Raw genomic sequence first — 21,493 nt, 5'->3', positions numbered from 1 at the left:
GAAGGATCATATATGACAAAGTAGGTTTTATACTAAGAATGCAGGGATGGTTCAGTATTAGGGAACTATCAACACAACTGACCATGTCAATAATAAAACAATGAAAAACCATATGAGTATTTTAATAGATAAAGAAAAATCTTTTGACAAAATACGATTCACCTTTCTAATATAAAACACTAGAGAACACTGGAATAAATGTTACAGTCATCAAAAAATAAACAGCATCTATCTAAAACCATTAGCAAACATTATCTGTAGTGGGGATAAGCTACAGGCTTTCCCAGTAAGATCAAAAGTGAAATATAGATGCCAATTATCAGGACTAACATTCAATATTGTACTAGAAATACTAGCTATAGCAATAAGAGAAAGGAAATGAAGGAATTAGAATAGGAAATAAGGAAATAAAGCTATCATTCTTTGTAGATTATATGATAGTATACGTAGAAAATTCTGAAGAATCAACCAAAAAGCCTTATCAAAATAATTAACAATTCTAGCAAAATTGCAGAATATAAAATAAGCCCACAAAAATAATCAACATTTCTCCATTCTACCAATAAATACCAACAGCAAGAGACAGAAAGAGAAATACCATTTAAAATAACTGTAGACAATATAAAATACTGGGAGTTTTCCTGCCAAGGCTAACATAGGAACTATATGATCACAACTACAGAACACTTTGCATGCAAATAAAGTCAAATTTAAGCAAATGAGGAAAAACCCCATTAATTGCTCATGGTTAGGTCAAACCAATATAATAAAAATGAAAATTCTTCCTAAATTAATTTGCTTATTTAATACCAAACCATTTAAACTACACAAAACTTATCTCACAGAACTAGAAAAAATAACAATTCATCTGGAAGAACAAAAGACATAATATCAAGAGAATTAGTGAAAAAATATTATGGAAGGTGGCTTAGCTGTACTGGATCTCAAACTGTATTATATAGCAACTACCATAAAAATAATCTGCTACTGGCTAAGAAAGAGATTGAAGGATCAATTGAATAGGTTAGGTACTCAACACACAATGGTTATGGAACATAATAACTCGGTGTTTAAGAAAACCAGAGATCCAAGGTTTTGGAAGAACTCAACATTTGACCAAAACAGCAGGGAAAATTAGAAAAACATATGGCAGAAATTAGTCACAGACCAACATCTGATGTCATATACCAAGATAAAGTCAAAGTGGATACATGATTTAGAAATAAAGGATGATACTATAAATAAATTAGGGGAAGAAAAATTTATCTGTCAGATCTATGGATAAGAGAAGAATTTGGGTCAAAACAAGACATAGAGAAAATTATGAGATATAATTTAACTATGTTAAATTAAAGTTTCTGCATAAACAAAAGCAGTGAATGCAACGAAGACAAAAAGGCAAACAACAAACTGAGGGAAAATCTTATAGCAAGTCTCTCTGACAAAGGTTTCATTTCTAAAATATGAGGGGAACTGAGTTACATTTAAAAGAATATAAAGCATTTCCCAATTGTCAAATGGGCGAATGATATGAAATTAAGGCTATCTTTAGTCACATGAAAATATGCTCCAAATCACTATTGATTAGAAGTACAAATTAAAACAACTCTGAGGTACCATTTCATGCCCATCAGATTGACTAACATGACAAAGGAAAATGATGAATGTTAGAAGGAATGTGGAAAAATTGAGACACATACACTGCTGGTGGAGGTATGAATGATACAACCATTCTGGAGTGTAATTTGGAACTGTGCCCAAAGAACCATAAGACTTTGCCTCAGCAATGCCACTAAGAGTTCTGTATCTCAAAGAGACTAAAGATAGGAAAAAAGAATCTACTTCTACAAAAATATTTATAGCAGTTCTCTTTGTGGTTTCAAGGGATTGAAAACTAAAGGGAAGTCCATCAATTTGGGAATGGCTGAACAAGTTGTGGAATATAATTGTAATGAAATACTATTGTGCCATAAGAAATGACAAACAAAATGATCACAAAAAAAAAATCTGGAAAGACTTATATGAAGTGAGGCAAAGTGAAGTGAGCAGACCAAGGAGAATATTGTGCACAGGAACAATAATAATATATAATTATGTACTCTAAATTATTTATCTTATCAACAAGAAAAGCATCCAAAACAACTCCAAGAGAATCATGACACACAAAACAGATATCTATTGCCATTGAAGAAACTGAAGATGTCTGAATGCAAACTGAAACATACCACCACTCTTTCCTTTATTTCCTCCATGAATTCTTCTCTAGTATAAGCAATTGTTCAAAACATGAAAAACATGTATGACATGATAATATATGTACAAACTACAATGCCTTCTTGGGGAGGGGGAAAGGATTAGAGTAAGAGACAACATAGATTGCAAAATATCAAGGAAATAAATATTTATAAGTTATATTGACATGTAACTGGAAAAAAGCTTAACTGAACAAATCATAAAATAGGTGTTTACAAATTAATCTTAGCTCAAAACTTACTTTATCATTTAAAAGCATTCAGACTTTTTATCTTCAAACCCACTGTTCAAAGCACATTGTAACTTTCTGCCTTAACTCCTCTTAACTAATTGCCTTAACTGCCTTATCTTCCTACTTGCTTAGAACTTACACATTACATTTCCCTGGATGGACTTTAATTAAGCCCCCCCCCCTTAACTTTCAAATGGACTTGATTAATGTCTCCTTTTTAAAAGTTTATTTGATTAATTAATTTAGAATCTTTTTCCATGATTCCATGATTCATGTTCTTTTCCTCTTTTCCATTCACCCCTCTTCCATAGCCAACAAGCAATTCCACTGGGTTTTACATGTGTCATTGATCAAGACCTATTTCTATATTATTAACATTTGTACTAGGGTGATCGTTTAGAATCTATATCCCCAATCATATCCCCATAGAACCATGTGATCAAGCAGTTGTTGTTCTTCTGTGTTTCTGCTCCCACAGTTCTTTCTCTGGATGTGGATAGCGTTCTTTCTCATACATCCCTCAGAGTTGTCCTGGGTCATTGCATTGCTGCTAGTGGAGAAGTCCATTACATTTGACTATACCACAGTGTATCAGTCTCTGTGTACAATGTTCTCCTGGTTCTGCTTCTTTCACTCTGCATCAATTCCTGGAGGTCATTCCAGTTCACATGGAATTCCTCCAGTTCATTATTTCTTTTAGCACAATAGTATTCCATCACCACCAGATACCAAAATTTGTTCAGCCATTTTTCCTTATGATCACTTTGGGGTATAAACCCAGCAGTGATATGGCTGGATCAAAGGGCAGGCAGTATTTTAAAGCCCTTTGTGCATAGTTCCAAATTGCCTTCCAGAATGGTTGGATCAATTCACAAATGCACCAGCAATGCATTTATGTCCCAATTTTGCCACATCCCCTCCAACATTTATTACTTTCTTTTGTTGTCATATTACCCTGATTAATATCCCTTGACAACCTGTTTTATTCATATTTTAACCCAGCACTCCTATTACCTTTTTTACAATTAAAATGATCTCTACCGACAGATTTTTAACTAAGATTATAAGTTTATTATATCAAGTTTATTGGTTAGGCCAGCATCTTTAACCAATAAAGTGTTGTAGGTCTCTCTTGTGACCAGGGACTACCTGAGCTAGATCAGACAGCTTTTAATAAGTACATTGTTAGGAGCTCATTATTCAGTGCCTCCCTTGAACAATCCAAAACTTTTTTAATTGGTGAGAGCTAATTAAGAGGTAATTCATAAAACACTCAGCCTTCCCTCAAATTGACAGGTGAAGATTTGCACATATGGCAGGATGATATTGCAGAACTTTTCTGTTAGCCAGAATCTGTGAAAAGATCACATTTCTAAGGAAAAAGAGAATGAAAAAAGCAGCAGACTGTATGATTATCTTTGATCCAGATCCCAGACACACGAATACACAGTAATTCTCCCTAATATACCTGAATTAATTCATTATATGAAAAATAAATTATCACACCTTCTCCATGCTTTCACCATGATAATTCAAATAAACTTCCCCTTGCTAAGTATTTATAGTTTTTAATTGTTCCCAATTAAACACTTCCAAGATTTCTAGAGATGGATCAATTACATTTCCAGAAAAGACTATTTCAAACAATGTATATCATTTTTTCAGCATTTAAAGCTATAACAGTGTAATCAATGACTCAAAAGAATCCAGTTTTTAAATCAATTTACCATTGAAACACAAATTCTAACAAAGATCTTTATCAAATTCATGTAATTAATATTACCCATAATGTAATTTTGTAATATAAAATAATTTTCCTAAGATCACATAATTAAAAATTTTCCTATATATAAAAATATTATACATATTTACATATGTTGTAATACCAATAACATTGACAATTTCATATAGAATTAACTTATGAAACTTTTACATCCAATCAATAAAGTAATAAGGAAAAAATACAGTATTTATCATATCTCAGGTTCTGTATTCATTCACAGTTGCCAGAGTGGCAGTCATATTAAATTTTAATTTATTCCAATTATACCTCTTTTAAGATCATGTAATTAAAGTTAGTTTAAATCTAATTTTCACAAGATACTCAATGTTTTCAGGATAGTTCTAACTCACTGAACTTTTTTACTTCACGTTACTTTTAAATCAAATTGTAGGTTTTAGTTCTACAGTTTCCAAAATCATATAAACATGTGAAGTTTCACACTTCCCACAGGCAAAATTTCCATCAAATATTCTCCTTTCAATAATATTTATTCCAAAAGCATTTCAAACTGATCCATCCCCAAACTTTAGCTTACTTATTTCCTTATAATATTAGCATACAATTGTTAATTTTTGAATTACTACAAATTCTGCTCTATGCTATAAGAAGAAAACACCAAAAATCCTTTAAGATGCCTTTTTTAGCAAATGTAAAGATCCTTTAAAGAACGATTAAGTTCTGAAAACTTATCAATGGGAGTAATAGAATGAATTTCCCCAAGTAAACATCAGATATAGTTCCATTTGCTTACTTAAATGGACTTCTCTCTTTTTAGGGGACGAATCAAAAATATATTTTTAAGAAATTAAATATATAACAGCCATACAATTTACAGTAGAACTTCCAAATAATACAGTAGTAGTTTCTACTACACTGCAAAATTCAGGAAATATCCAATTAAGTATCCTAATGATTTATTTATCTTTCATTTTTATATCAAATTTAGAAAGGCCTTTCTTGAATATTTCTGCCAAGTTTGCTCTACTTAAATAGAATGACCTTGAATTCTTAGTTGTTAAAACAATAAATCTAGCACTATGAGAGATAGTCTGTATTTTCCATTTTAAATTGTTTTCTCTTAATTTAAAGTTTATCATATCAAAACTCACTTCATCATATCTTCAATTTTATAAAAATAAATTAAAGGACAATTTAGGGATTTACAACTTCACACACACTTTTTAACCTCTCATCTTGCTTTCCCTTTTTCGCTTCCTTTAAACACTCAACATTCAGGACTGCCAAGAAAGACAGCACAAAGTTCTTAAAACACACCATAAAACACACAGAGAATTTAATACTAAAATCCTGGCTTGTTCTCACAGATAGACCAAAACACAGATTTACAAAGACAAACATGAAACAGTTAACACTCTCTTAAGTACTTTTTGCCTGATTTACTGTCTCTGAAAAAGTTTCACTGGCTGCTTCCAAAGGCTTAAATAAATTTACAGACAGAGATACAGATAGACATGTAGAAGAATTTATAAAACTGCAGTTGATTTTTTATTTCTGGATCAATTTCTTAAAATACTAAATTCAGGAACTTAACTTAGATTTAGATTTTAGAGCTGGCAATGTTTTAAAAAAAAACTGTAAAAATCCTCCATTTTGTGGCTATTAATTATGGGAGTTATTTTAAATTATCCATCATTTAAAAAAAAAGAATCCTTTCAGAAAGAACAGAAAGTTGTCTCACCTACTGACATCTCCTAAATGACAGTCTTTCTAAAGGTCCATAAACCAATGCAAATGCCTTGCCACTATATTCCTTTGGTCACTTTTCATTGCTAACAAATTTTCCCATTTTCCTAGTAAATGATCAAAGCAATTAAACCAAGATGAGATTGACTCTACTCTTCAGCTGAAACACCAAGAATTAATTCTCTCTAAAGAACATGACCTTGCATTCACAGCTATTAAAAAAATAAATTTAGCATTATAAAGATTAGGGAAAAAAAACAGGAGTTTTAGGAATCAAAATCAGATAAGGAACAGATGACTCATTGCTATCTGCAGGAGCTCAGATTGAGTTGAGACACAAAGGGACCTCTTCCAGTACCATATCTTGGCTGGATCCTGAAAGGCAGTAGAGATATCCTCTTTCAGATCCCACAAGCTGCCACCATTACTGTCAACCAGTCATCCATGAAACCAAACATACAGCACTGTAGCACAGATATTTATTTCCACTGAGAGAATTAAAAAAATATACACGTGTGTGTATGAATGAAGTTGGATATGCTCAAATTTCTCCCTCCCCCAAAGAGATTGAGGAAGGATAAAGGCTTATATACTGTTTCAAGGAAAAGGATAAGGTCGGTGGGGAGACCAGTTTCTAAAATAGGGTAACTTTAATAAGATAGAGAAAAGTATGAGATCTATTCAATGCATACTGACCTTTTTTTGGCAAAAACTTTGCAAAGTAACTTTCAAGGCATGCATCACCATTCCATAATTTTGATGTTCCAAACTGTAAACACCACAAAAGCCATTAGAATCTTGTTAACCTTTAATATTTTCTGCTGGACATTTGGATAGAGGGTCTATCTCCTTCCTGTTCCTCAGTTTTTATAACTTCATATATATGTTCTGGCTTCCTCTTGGACTGATCCACTGGGAAAGGCTTTTCTCTAGGCAAATTTTAATTCTCAGATTGTCTTCCTGAACCCTATCCCTACCTCTATTGCTTTGACCTAGTAAAGATCTACAATTTTTAAATTTGATAGATTTTTTCTTTTTTTTTTTCATTTTATTCAACAATTTGTTCTGTCATCTTTGGATGTTTACATTCTACTTAAAGCATTCTAGTCCTCAGAGCCTTCTACTGTATTAATATGCTCTAATAGTAATAAAGAAATAGAAATTGAAGGAAGTAAAGTAGGCAATGCGGAAACTAAACTGTCATTCTTTGCAGATGATATGATGGTATGCTTAGAAAATCCAACAGAATCAACTAAAACTACTTGAAATAACTAATATCTTTAGTAAAGTTTCAGGATACAATATAAACCCAAATAAATCATCAGCATTTATATGTATTACCAACAAAGTCCTGCACCAGGAGTTAGAAAGAGAAATTCCATTTAAAATCATTCTAAGCAATATAAAATACCTGGGAATCTACTTACCAAGGCAAACACAGAAATTATATGAACACAATTACAAAACACTTTTCACACAAATAAAGTCAGATCTAAACAACTAGAAAAAATATTAATTGCACATGGGTAGGCTGAGCTAATATAATAAAAAGAAAAATTCTACCTAAATTAATGTATTTATTCAATGTTATACCAATAAAACTACCAAGTAATTATTTCATAGAACTATAAAAAATAGTAACAAAATTAATTTAGAAGAACAAAAGGTCAAGAATATGAATGGAACAAATGAAAAAATGTGAAGGAAGGTGGCCTCACAGTACCATATCTCAAACTGTATTATAAAGCAATAATCATCAAAACTAAACTTGAGCTAAACTTTCACCTAAAGAGAAGGGAAAGGATGGTAAATCAGTGAAGGAGATTAAGAAGGAAGAGGGAGATCAGAGGAGAATCAATTGAGAATAGTGTCACACAAACCAAGAAAAGAGAGACTAGAAACAGGGAATGATAAGCAGTGTCAAATACATTAGGTAGGTGAAAGAGAATGAAGAATAACAATTTTCAAATTTAATGGACTTTCAAGAGATCTTTATTGAATTTATAGTGAGCAGCATTTACAGTTATAGAGCAAAGGTATTCCAAAAGATAAATTATACCTATACCAATTACTGAACTAAACTCTTCTCTCACTTTCCTGCCCCTCTCTTTTTCTCTCTTACTTTTTCTTTCCTATTCTTCTGTTTTTCTTAAAATATTTTTTACTTGTTTCCTTCATAAAGGTTTAAGGTTCCTGAGATCTTTCAAATTGCTAGAGCTCCCTATAGTATTACAATATCTACGAATCATCAGGTCTGGGTAAGTTTGAAGTTTCAAATCTCATTTGAAAAAAAGTAGAAATTAGTTCAATATGGTGACCCTAAACAAAGTCAACTTACTTCCTCTTTATATATAAGTGTATGATTTTGAAACCAATACATATTTGGTCAAGAGTAGGAAATCTTAAACTTTTTGTGTGTTATATAGTCTGATAAAGTCTTTGGATCCCTTCTCACAATATTTTTATGCATAACAGAAAATACATTGTATTACAAAGGAGACCAATTATGTTAAAATACAGTTATCTAGAAAATAAAAGAAAACCATTCACAGTGACCCATTTAAGAAATCCCACTCTAGGGGTGTCAGGTGGGTAGCTCAGTGGAGTGAGAGTCAGGCCTAGAGAAAGGAGGTCCTAGGTTCAAATCCAGCCTCAGACACTTCCCAGCTGTGTGACCCTGGGCAAGTCACTTGCCCACCCTTACCACTCTTCCACCAAGGAGCCAATACACAGAAGTTAAGAGTTTAAAAAAAAAAAAGAAATCCCACTCTAGAAAGAAGGAACTACCTATCCCAAACTAATATTTTATTTAAACCTGGCATATAAAGGGTGGGATTTTTTCTTTAAAATACCATTTCTCAAAGATAGAAATAAATTTATTTCAGTGTACACTTACTAAGTTTGCACTTGGTACAAGGAATAGTTTATACCAGTGATGGGCAGACTATGGCCTGTGGTCCAGATGTGACCCCTTGAAATGTTCTATCAGGCAGCATGACATTATTCCTAATCTGACAAATACAAAGAGTAGGATATAATACAATGAAACTTTGAAAGAGTTGCCTTTGAAACAGACTAACAGATGAGCATTTCCTTTCCTCTGGCCCCCTCTTTAAAACATTTGCCCATAACTGGTCTACAGTGATAAGAGGCATAAGGCAAGCAAAATCAATTCCTTTTGCCAATGAAGTAAATTTATCTTCTGTATATGTTTTAGAAAAAAACAAACTCATTGCAAAATAAATGGATCTCCCACAGATTTTTAGACATAGCCCATATGAGAATTTGTTTGGCTTGACTATGCATATTGGTAATTAGGTCTTTGTTTCTTTTAAAGATAAAGGTTTTCAATTGGGAAAGCAAAAATAAATGATCATTAATTGGAAAAATAGTAAAATGAAATTAAAAATTTAAGTAAATTTTATTTGTTGTAAAAGAGAATAAATGGGTCTTTTGTAGAGTGGCACATATCGTTCAAAAGATCTCTAATTTTGTTTTAAAATTTGGAAGTGCTTATGTAGTATGCACACCTTTTAAAAATCCCCTAATAAATTCACAGAATAATATTATAATAGGAAGTCACTTCTTTCTCAGAAGAGGTGACTGGTTGAAATGAGACTACATTTTTGCTCAAGAAGCAAAAATTCCTTTTCAGAACATAATTACTATAATAAAAACAGTTAATTATTTCTAAGAACATGGAACTCTATTCCAACAGTCCAGAGAGAATTCCAAAGCACAAGGACTGAACTCCACATTCAGTTTATCCATCAAAGAACAATCAAGTGCTACTTCATAAAGGGAGTCTTTCCTGATCATCTTAATTACTACTCTAGAAATTACTTTTCTTTTTCAATAGATATTATAGTTATTTCTCCATGTGGATATCTATTTCCCCAGTAGAATAGAAGATCCTTGAGGTCAGGGACAGTATCCTTCACAATAATATATCGTTAATAAAGATTTGTTTAACTGTTTCATTGGACAAAAGATTGACTTTTGTTCTTATCTGTTTTTATTATTATTGACTTAAATTCAAATAGCATACTTTATTGGTCTCTAAAATCTAGTTCAGCCTATAAACTATTATTAGGCTGATAGAGTAGCCACAAGCAGTTTTTTCACTAAGGCAGACAAAAAAAGCTTGCAACCCTTTACAAATGCACAAATAGAAACTATGCCCATCCCTGAATACCCAAGTAGACCAAAATAAGACTTGTGATAGAATTCCTTTGTCACAGATTAAGAATAATACCTTCAACTTCTCAGGCTGAACTTAATGAACTCAGAAGTTGTTTTAGCTATTTCTATCTACCTGTCCTTTCTTTTGTCCCTAGAGAAAAAACCTAGCCTGCCTACTTGAAACCTCTTTCCCTTAACTTCAGGCAGAAATATTCCTGAGGTTTAATGCTATTTTGTTTCATGCTATCAATTCAAAGACTTCATGGGATTATAGTTCTAGTCTTAGAAACAACTAAGGCATTTTTAAAGATCTTAAATACCAATCTTTCATTTTTCAGTTGAGGAAATTGAGCCCAGAAAGGTTACATGGTAAATGACAGTCAGAATTTAAATTCGGATCCCATGACTCCAAGTAAATGATCCAAGTCCATTACTCTTTCTAACATACCAAGTTTCTTCCTGCCTGGTGCATTTCTCCAATTCTTGGGGAAAAGTATCATACTCTTTAAAAAAAAGTCAACTTATGAGAATTATGTGGCCTACAATATGACAGTAGATGAAAATAATAAATTTTTGAGGGGATGTGGCAAAATTCAGACACTAATACACTCCTGGTGGAGTTGTGAATTGATCCAGTCATTCTGAAAGGCAATTTGGAATTATGCTCAAAGGATTTTAAAAAGAATGCTTGCCCTTTAATCCAGCAATACCACTCCTGGGTTTGTACCCCAAAGAGATAATAAAAAAGGATTGTACAAAAATATTCATAGCTGCACTCTTTGTGGTGACAAAAAATTGGAAAATAAAGGGGTGTCCCTCTGTTGGAGAATGTCTGAACAAATTGTGGTATATGATGGTGATGGAATACTGTTGTGCTGTAAGGAATGATGAACTGGAGTATGTCTATATGAACTGGAAGAGCCTCCAAGAACTGATACAGAGTGAAATAAACAGAGCCAAGAGAATGTTGTACACAGAAAGTGAAACATTGTGGAATGATCAAATGTAATGGACTTTGCTACTAGCAGTAAAGCAATGATCCAGAACAATCCCAAGGAGCATATGAAAAAGAATGCTATCCACATTGAGAGAAAGAACTGTGGTAGTAGAAATGCAGAAGAAAAATATAGGATTGATCACTTGTTTGTATGGGTACATGATTTGGGGTTTTGGTTTTAAAGATTGCTCTATTGCAAAATTGCAAAATATGGAAATAGGTATCAAGTGATAACATTTTTATAACCAAGTGGAATTGCTTATTGGCTCCAGGATGGGGGAGAGAAGAAGGGAGCGAAAGAAAATGAATCATGGAAACATGGAAAAATATTTTAAATAAGTAAAATATTTTAAAAGATAATTGTTTGGCCTAATTGGTAAGTCGCATGGTTTTTAGCAAAACATTAGCACCTTCCTTCTTAGGAATTTACCTGGAAAGGACCTTGTTCTTCAGTCATTTCAGTCATATCTGACATTTGGTGACCCAGTTAGAGCTTTCTTGGCAAAGATACTGGAGCAGTTTGCCATGTCCTTTTCCAGCTCATTTTATAGATGAGGAATTCAAGCAAACAAGATTAAATGACTTGCCCTGTTATATAGCTAGGAAATATATGCAACCAGATATGAATGGCCTGGCATTCTAACCACTCTGCTACCTAGTTGCTCTGGAAAGGACCTTAATTTTGAAAATGTGACTACTGAGTCCCAAAGAAGTTTGCATTTCTTTTCTGCCCAAGATCATAGAGGTAATTAGTATGAATACCAAAGCCAGAATTTAAACTCCAAATCCAGTGCTCTATTTGTCTAATACTGGCTATAAAATATAAAGTAGCTACTTCTTTGATTCTTTTAGTAAAATTTTTCACATTTATTGCACATTCCCAAGTTCTTCATTCTTTTTGTTATTCTTGTTCAGTTGTTTCAGGCATCTTTGACTTTTCCTTGGCAAGGATACTGAAGTGCTTTTCCATTTCCATTTCCTTCTGCCTTTCATTTTATAGATGAGGAAACTGCAGCAAATAATTTTAAGTGGGTTGCCCATACCTAGAAAGTGTCTGAGGCCAGATTTGTAATCAGATCTTTCTGAGTCCAGGTCCAATGATCTATCCACAGTGTTACCTAGCTGCCCCAAGATGAGTTTCATGACTGCTGATGCATTTTTGACATCAGTATGTAAACCTCTGAAAGTCACCTAAAAGAGAACTCCTATCTTGTAGTATATGTAGTATGTGTGTTTGTATTATATGTATGTATTTTGCTCTCTAAGTTAGAGGATGAGAATGATAACACATTTCAGAAACTTCAAGAATGTCCTCACCTAAATTTTGTCTTTCTTTCTGCAGTAGTTCAGCGAAGTTTTACAAAATTGTGTCTTTAATTTCCTGCACTTGGCTTACTGCTGCAGGATTCCTTCACCTAGTAAGTACCTGCCTTATCCCACACTCCAGAAATGAATTCAGTAGGAATATCTTTTCTTTAAAGGAAGGAGATGAAGATATAAAATCCAAACATTACTCAGGAAAACCTGTAAAATGTTTTCCTAATGTTGATGGACCTTGTTCTGAATAACTCAAAAGAATTGATAGAGGTAAACCGAATCCCACTGGTGCAAAATCAAAAGTATTTATTTTCTGAAAGTATGGGTATTCATGTGGATCAGAAAAAGTCTAGTTTCAGCTATTCAAGGACAGACTACTGGTAGTCACTAAATATAGAATCTTGGAGGAAAAGGCAGTTATGAGAGGAACAAGTCAAGGAAGGATGGATGAGATACCATACCACAGATGTTGCTTGACTGGGAGTACAGATGCTTTGAAAAAGGCTAAATCTCAGAGACACCATAATGGTTAGGAAACATCTGAAGCTAACTTGATCAGTTCTGAATCTGTATCCCAGAGACACCATAGAAGGTGGGAAAATGAGGCTAGGCTCTGTGGATTGGCTCTGTGATTGTGGACATGCTTCATTCTTTTAGGTTAGTGAGGTACTTCCTCAAGAGTTGCCATTGTGTCAGAGATATAGTGCCCTCATCTTATTTTGATGGTTTTTTAATTTGGGGAGAATGAAATTCAAACACAAAGTTAGACTAAAAAGTCTTTCCATACCAGACTCATAGATTTGAAGCTGGAAAGGACCTGAGAGGTCCTTCAGTTCAATCTCTTCCAGAAGGTAAAGTGATTTTCCCCAGATCAGACAGATAGTAAGTGTTAGGACAAGGAGTTCATGCCAAAGCCAGGAGGGCTTAATATGTTATTATATTATTACAAGTCATTCAACAAATTTAAGTTTCTCTCTAGCCTCCCATTCCTGAACTCTTTACTCTTCCCCCCCAACTTCCCAATAAATTTCCCAATATGCTTCTCCTCTCCTTTCCTTTTTCATTTTATTTTGGTTTTGTTCGTTTATTTATTTTGAGACTAGGTATTGTTATCTCACCCATGCTGGAAGTCAGAATAGTAGGATATGTTGAAGATAGACCAGAAAGGGCTTTATGTGCCAAAATAAGATTTTAACATTTTGTCCTAGAGGCAATAGATAGTCAATGGAATAGCCTAAGAAGAGAAATAGTATGGTCAGGAATATCATCATGGCAGCTGTGTGAAATATATAATAGACAGGGGAACAAATGAAAGCAAATAGACTGATCAAAAGTCCAAGAAAGGAGTGCTGAAGGCTTGTGGTCTCATGGTGTTCATGAGAGTGGAGAGAAAAGATATGAAAGAAATTGGGGAAGTAGAGTTAACAAGACTTGGCAAGTGTTTGAATTTGAAAATTGAAGGAGAATGAAGAATGAAGAAAAATTTTGAGGAAATGAACTTCAGCATTTGGAAAGTTACTGCTGCTTTCAAGAGAATCATGGCTTTAAGAAGAGAGATTAGTTTCAGAAAGAATGATTATAAGCCTTGTTTTTTTAAATGTTGAGTTTGAGATATAGCTAGGGAGATGCCCATAAAGCATTAGGGCTCTGTTGTGGGTCTTCTGAATAAAGATGATAGTTAAGTAAGATTTGAGGAGAGTGACAAAAGATAAAAGAAATAAGAGAAGTCAAGACAGAGTCCAAAGGTGTACATGTGGGTGTGGGTGTACATACATATATGCCCACACAAAGAAAGCGGAATATGGATGATGATTCAAAGAAAGGGTGATCAGAAAGATAGGAGAGCCAAACATTAAATATTCCCTACCCTCATAGGACATACATTTTGATAGGAGGGGGGGTATATTCACTATCAATATGTTCATCAACTTATTAATGTCAGCATTGACAAATGCAAGCAAAATATTAAAAAACCTCCTGCCTTCAGAGGATTCTACTGGAAGGCAAATGTAATATTTACAGCAAGATCCCAAATATAGCAAATAATGAGTTCGTTAATGTAGTTGCATTATTAGAATTGACACTTTGTAGTTCCATTGGACAGAAAGAAATTATTATATTTTACATGATTATAACTTTTATAGTGAAAATTTGAATGCAATGACTTTATGGAATTCATTACGCACACACTATCTGGGATCTAGTTATACACAGTTATGTACAATGCAACATAATTTATGTAGGAAGAGAGCATGAGTCAAGGCTTCACAGTGAAGACAGAACTTGATATGAACCTGGAAAGAAAATAAGGATTCTGAAAGCAGAGATGAGGAGAGAGCACATTTAAGGTATTTTGATGATATAAAAAATACACAAAGGCAATAGTCAACAAATCGATTGGAACATAAAACATTTGAAGGGGTAAGTTTTAAATGACTTTGGTGAGTAGCTTAGAGCAAATTTGAGGAGGCCTTGAATACCAAAGTGAAGATTTTGAATTTAATAGTAGAGGCAATAGTGAACATCTTAAAGTTAATGAACAAGGGGACCATATGGCTAGATCTTTGACTCAGGAATATTATTTTCTCATAAGAGGGGATTGGAAAGAGAAGAAACGCTAGGGATACAAATCATGGAACTATTAGGATAGTCCAAATAAGGGATGAAGCATGCCAAAATTTCTGTGGTGCCCTATAAAGAGAGAAGAGAATGGATTGAGATGTTGTAGAGTCGCTTAATCTCTAAGCCTCAATTTCTCTACCAGTAAAATACTGAGGTTATAGTAGATGATCCCCAAAGCCCTTTCTAATTCTTTCCCAACTAGTTTCTATATGACTTCAGTTAAATAACTTCCCCAACTGAAGGATCCATTTTCCTTATCTGTAAAAGGAGTAGATTGTATTCGATGATCACAATGGCACTTTGGGAATCTAAGTCCTTTGATCTCTATAATTCTAGATGTGTGCAAACAAGCTGTGGTCATAAAAATTAGACAAAATGGAAAATTGTGCATTAGTTTTTCTGGCAGACTAAAATTACATAGGTGACTAGCTACTACTCCATTTCTATGGAAGTTTAAACTATTTTCTCTCTCTCTTTCTTTAAACCCTTGTCTTCTGTCTTGGAATAAATATTTTTTATTAATTCCAAGACAGAAGAGCAATAAGCACTAGGCAATGGGGGGGGGGGGGGGGGCAGCTGGGTGGCTCAGTGGATTGAGAGCCAAACCTACTAGAGATGGGAGGTCCTAGGTCCAAACCTGGCCTCAGACACTTCCTAGCTATGTGACCCTGGGCATGTTATCATTACCTAGCCCTTACCACTCTTCTGCCTTGGAACCAATACACAGAATTGATTATAAGATGGAAGATAAGGGTTTTTAAAAAAAGGACTAGAAAATGAGGATTTAGTGACTTGCTAGGAAGTGTCTGAAGCCACATTTGACCCCAGGACCTCCCATTTCTAGGTCGGCTCTCAATCTACTGAGCTACCTAGCTGCCTCCTAGATTTGTTCTCAATCTTTTCTGTTTAGGAACAGGAAGTGAATATAGATAAGGGGAAAACATTCTTGAAATCTAATACAAAGGGATCAGATATAAAATAGGTATTAAAAAAGGGAGAAAAAAATGACGGTGCATAGACACAAACTATCTTAAGATTTGGGATTTGAAAGAAATCATTTTGGGAAAAGAACTTCTTCCTCTTACTCAGCTCCATCCTTATTACTTCAGTGTAAGGCAGGAATTTTGAGGAGAGAGTTTACAGCAAGACTTCTGGAGAGAACATCTAGAACTCTTGTTGATTGTTTGAATCTCAGATTTTAATCTGTTCCATATATTACACAATGCCTTTTTCACAGTAACATGAAAGATGGGAAGTGAAGGTATTATTATTCCCATTTTATAATGAGAAAACTCGGGAACAGATAAATAAAGACATTTGTGCAGAAGCATGCTTTTGGTACTTTTGCTCCCCATTTTTAAAAATTGTATTTAAAGGGTGAGAATGGAAAGAGAAAAATGGGGAAAGACTTTAAGAAACTCAGCCTTCACAAGAAACTAATAAGGCATATATCACCTTTCCATGAAAACTCAATGATGTTTTAGAAGCCTAACATGGAGGCTCATCTTCAAAGGATGCCTTACCCGTGGCTAAATTCCATTATCAGAGCCTCTCTCCTTTAACTCCAGGATTCTTATTTCCCTAGGTAGAGGTATTATTCAGTACCTTCCCTCCCCCTCCCCTCAAAATAAATAATGATGTTGAGGAGGAGATGACAGGAGGGGAGTTAATAGCTTTTGAGAAGATTGAAATATGTCATCACTTTGATCACTAAAGGACATAATACATATTATTTTTATTTAGTTTCCTCGTGAGAATTGAGGAATATAGCATATTGGATAGAAGGCTGGACTTGAGAGTCAGGAAATTTGCTTCCAAATTCTACCTCTGATGCTAATTATTAGTTTTGTGACCCTGGACAGGTCATTTAACCTCTTAGTGCCTTGGACAATTCTCTAAATTTCCTATTTAATAAGTTTGAGGCTTTTTGAGATCTGTAAAGCGGGCAGTTCTTCAAAATGAAGAAATTAGAGACGTTTCTTTTATAGTTCTCATTAATTCATCATGTTGTGTGCACTAAGATCATATATACATACAAACATATATATATAGTGTGTTATCACATGTATGCATATGTATCTGCCTACATATGTATATACTTGGCCCATTCATTTTATTTTATTTTATTTATGTATCTGAAGGAGTCAAGGCCAGACAACAGAGTAAATCAAGAGAAAATGTATTGAGAACTTTTTTTTCTCCCTCAGAGGAAAGATAGAGAAGATAGAAAATCATTGGAAATCATTAATTTTTTTTTCAATTTTTATCTTTTTAAAAAATGTATAGGTGATTAGGTGGCTCTGTAGATAGAGACCCAGGCCTAGAAACATTAAGTCCTGTGTTCAAACCTGACCTCTGATACATCTTAGCTATGTGACCCTAGGCAAGTCACATAACCCCAAATGCCTAATCCTTACCCCTCTTCTGTCTTAGAACCAATACTTAGTATGAATTCTAAGACAAAAGATAAGAGTTTTAAAAAATGTATTGGCAAAGTAGGAAAAGTACTTTTCATCTTTTCTTTTTTCCAATGCCCATTTGAAATAAGACACTGCATGTTTAAGGTGAGTTTTGTAGTCACAAGCAGTAATTATAATATAAGTAGCGTACACAATAAAGGTGAAACCAAATTATTTTCATAATATTAGTATATAGAAAATTTAACTTTGGAGTCAAGAAGACTTGGATCCAATTCCTACCTCTGACATAAGCTGGCTTTGTGTCCCTGGGTGTATGGAGTGTTCAGGAAGGATTAGCACCTCTTGTTTAAAGGCATGCCAAACCCATTTTAGGGCCAATTATCCACCTTTGGAGTCAGCTTTCCACCCAGATCTCATCTATGGCTCTAAGAAGTTCTAGCATGCATAACAGCCACACCTTGGTAAAACCATCATAGCAGACAAATGGGCTAAACCAGGTTGAGGATAATGGACAGTTCTTAAACCCATCAGTTACTCAGGGGGATATCTGCCCAAGTATGTGAAAAATTTCTCCTAGCATAATGGGCATATGAGATCAATTTGTCCTGAGAGTTATGAAGGCAGGAAAAGCAGACACTGGGAAATGCTTCCAACTTGGTCAGACATCAAAGGTACTAAGGTCATCCACTACATCCTGGGCCATTGGCAATTATCCTGATTTTTATCATGACACTGGACTTGGATGACTCTAAAGAAAGAATGAGGCTGATGACTTTGTGCAACTCTTCCTTACTTAAACCCAGTTCACTTGCAAGTCAAAATATCACCTTGTGACTTCATTCAATCACTTTAAAAAAGAAAAATGGGTAACTCATGGGTCCTTGCGCATTTTACTTCTTAGTGACCTGTCAGGTCTTCAAGATTCTGCATTTCAGGGAAAATAACCAATCTGCTATGGTAGAGGAAGTTATCTCACTGGGAGTACCAGACAACAGTGAAAGCACTGGTCTGATTCAAACCAATAAGTATGGTACATCATTTCAAATTTATTACTTTTTGATTAATAAATAATAACAATGAGCATGACAATGTTATTAACAACTGTTATTTAAAGTGTTTGTTATCATTGTTACTAATAATAGTGGTGATATTTCATATGAATAATAATTAAGCATTGCATATCCAAAAGGATTATGATCATTAATACAGGTTTCAATTTTTTAAACGTGTTTTTGTTAGTGGGAGTTTTAGTCTCCTGACACACATCTTAATCCCTCTCTGCCTTGGACTTTTTGAGTAGCTATTGCTGCAAGCATCTTTGCCCTGTTATCAAAATGAACCTTCTCCAAACTCATCTGGTCCTTAAATAAAACTAAACATTCTTTTATGGGGCCTTTACAGCTCTCATATATTCCGCTAAAATGTGTACTCCACTGTCAGAGCATTATCCACATTAAAAGGGGCAACAAAGGATAGTTTTAATAAAAAACAATAGTAGTAATCACAATATAACAATAATATCAGAAACAGAATCATGCCAGTAACAAAAATGCATGCTAAGTAGGAGATTCTGTATGCTGTTCTCGGGTTACAAAGATACAGAGAAGACTAGGCAACATTAAAAAAAAAAAAAAAAGCATTCTGAGCATGGAAGGCCAAGATGACCTTTATAACTTAGGGCATACTGTGATGCTCAAGTTAGCAGCCTCTGTACACTGTTATTTGGTGGCCCTTGTGCAATTCTATACTGATTAGTGATAAGATAAACAACTCATCATTAATTGTCATGTTTGACCCACTCTCAGGGGAATTTTTGGCAGCATATTTCCATAGTATTCAGATAAATGGATACAAAAATGATAAAGTAGGGGTACATTCTAGGAACTTCCATTCTACAAAGTATCATGGGTTAATGGGTTCCCTGGCTCATTTATAAGGTCTTGCCTGAATTTTCTTTCTTTGGACAGGTGGAAAATACAGGTGATCCTTGGCTCAAAGGTAGAAATTCCCATATATTGTCTTATTTTGATGCCTTTTACCTTGTCATGGCAACAACATCAACTGTTGGCTTTGGAGACGTGGTAGCCAGGACAACCCTAGGACGAGCCTTCATCATGTTCTTCATCCTTCTGAGTTTGGTGAAAAAAAATTTTTAAATCTCTTTTGAAATAGATACACCTCCCAATTGGCACAATAATTGAGCTACTTTTTTAAAAGATTGGTAGAGGACTGGAAGATAAAAAGGAATGGGAGAAAAGGGGTAAAAAGGGATCTACTATTATTCAATTGATCGCTCAATAAATGTTGAAAGAAATACATATTGAGCAATTAATATGCATTTAGCAATATGCTAGAAATATAAATGATCAGAAGAAATATATAGCATGTTATATTTGGAAATAAATGGGGTTTGGAGTCAGAGGATCTAGATGATGGGAACATATTTAAAAGGGTCAAATATAGATTTAGAACTGGACAGAAGCCTGGAAGTGTAACATCTTCATTTGTAGATTCAAAAAAATAAGGTCCAGTTAATGTAAAGTGAGTTACCCACGGATATATAAGAGCTAAGAACCTAGATTACAGAGTAACAGATTGAAAGCTAGGAGAGACCTCAAAAGACATTTGGTCCAAACTCCTCATTTTTAAAATAAGAATGGTGACTTGCCCAAAGTCACATAGGTTCTAAGCATCTGAGTCAGGAGCCAAATCTAAGTACATTGATTGCCAAACCCCCTTGTTTTACAGTTAAGGAAATGAAGACCATAGGGGGAATGTGATTTTCCCAATGTAATACAGCTAGTAAGTGGCAAAGCCAGAATATGAATCCAGGTCTCAATCATAGAATTTTCAAGTTTGGAGGGATTGCATAAATTATCTAGTTCAACACACATCTGCAAATTTTCTACTTTACAACTCATCCAAATAAGTGGCCATCTAAGCACTGTTTAAATACATTAAATAGGAGAATTATTTGAAACTATGCCAAAGGGCTATAAAATGGGCCTAAACTTTAGCCCAGCATTATTGCTACTATGCATTAGCCAAGTAATCTGTGGATAGAGCACTAGGCCTGGAAGAAATATCCAATTCCAGAGTCAGATACTCACTAGCTGTGCAACCCTGGGCAAGTCACTCATCCTCTATATACCTCAGTTTTCTCATTTGTAAAATGAACTGGAGAAGAAAATGGCAAACCACTCTATTTTCTTTGCCAAGAAAACCCATGAAGAGTTAGACATGATCTGAACGACAACATATATTTCAAGGAGATCAATGAAAAATGAAAAGGACTGATACAAAAAAAACTTAGTAGCTTTTTGTGGTGGCAAAGAATTAGAAATGAATAGAATACCTATCAATTATAGAATGGCTGAACAAGTTATGGTACAGGAATGTGACACAGGATGGTTTCAGGAACATCAGGGAAGACTTGAATGAAATGATGCAAAGTGGAGTGAGCAGAACTAGGACAACAGTGTACAGGAATATTTTAAAATAATCAACTGCAAAACACTTTAATTGACAAATACAATGATTTACCAACACTTCAAAGTCCTCATGCTCTCCACTTTCAGATAGAAAACCAATGGACTCAGCATGCAAATTGAAGTATTTTTCCTTTATTTTTCTTGTTTTTCCCCTTGAATATGATTAATACAAGAGTATGTTTTGCATGACTTCATTTATCTAATGTGTATTATATTTCTTACATCCTTATTGGTGAGGGAAGGAATGAGTTAGGAACTGAAAATAAATAAATATTTTTTTCTAAAGACTTCAAATGAAGGGAAACATACTACCCCATAAGCAGACCATTCCACTTTTAATCATGACTAAAATTTTTTCCCAACTCAAGCTCAAATTTTCTACTTTTCAGTTTTTCTGTATTCCCAGCTTTCCCCTCTGGGTCCAAACAGAACATGATCAATCCTTCTTAAAATGATAACATAGCAAATATTTTAGGATAAATATCAGGTCAT

The 21,493-nt window shown here is 34.1% G+C and overlaps 1 protein-coding gene across 1 annotated transcript in view; it reads left to right on the top strand.

The window, feature by feature from the left end:
• KCNU1 (potassium calcium-activated channel subfamily U member 1) overlaps positions 1-21,493 on the top strand; it is a 274,056-nt gene that overhangs the window by 84,626 nt on the left and 167,937 nt on the right. Inside the window, exons 7-9 of the mRNA XM_044659543.1 lie at positions 8,155-8,230; positions 12,494-12,569; positions 19,478-19,648. Of these exons, the coding sequence (XP_044515478.1) occupies positions 8,155-8,230; positions 12,494-12,569; positions 19,478-19,648 (323 nt within the window). The remainder of the gene's footprint in view (positions 1-8,154; positions 8,231-12,493; positions 12,570-19,477; positions 19,649-21,493) is intronic.

This window comes from Gracilinanus agilis, chromosome 2 (assembly GCF_016433145.1).
Source record: "Gracilinanus agilis isolate LMUSP501 chromosome 2, AgileGrace, whole genome shotgun sequence".
Taxonomy (NCBI): Eukaryota; Metazoa; Chordata; class Mammalia; order Didelphimorphia; family Didelphidae; genus Gracilinanus; species Gracilinanus agilis.
Note: the sequence above shows the minus strand (reverse complement) of the source record. Positions and strands in the feature narration are given on the sequence as shown.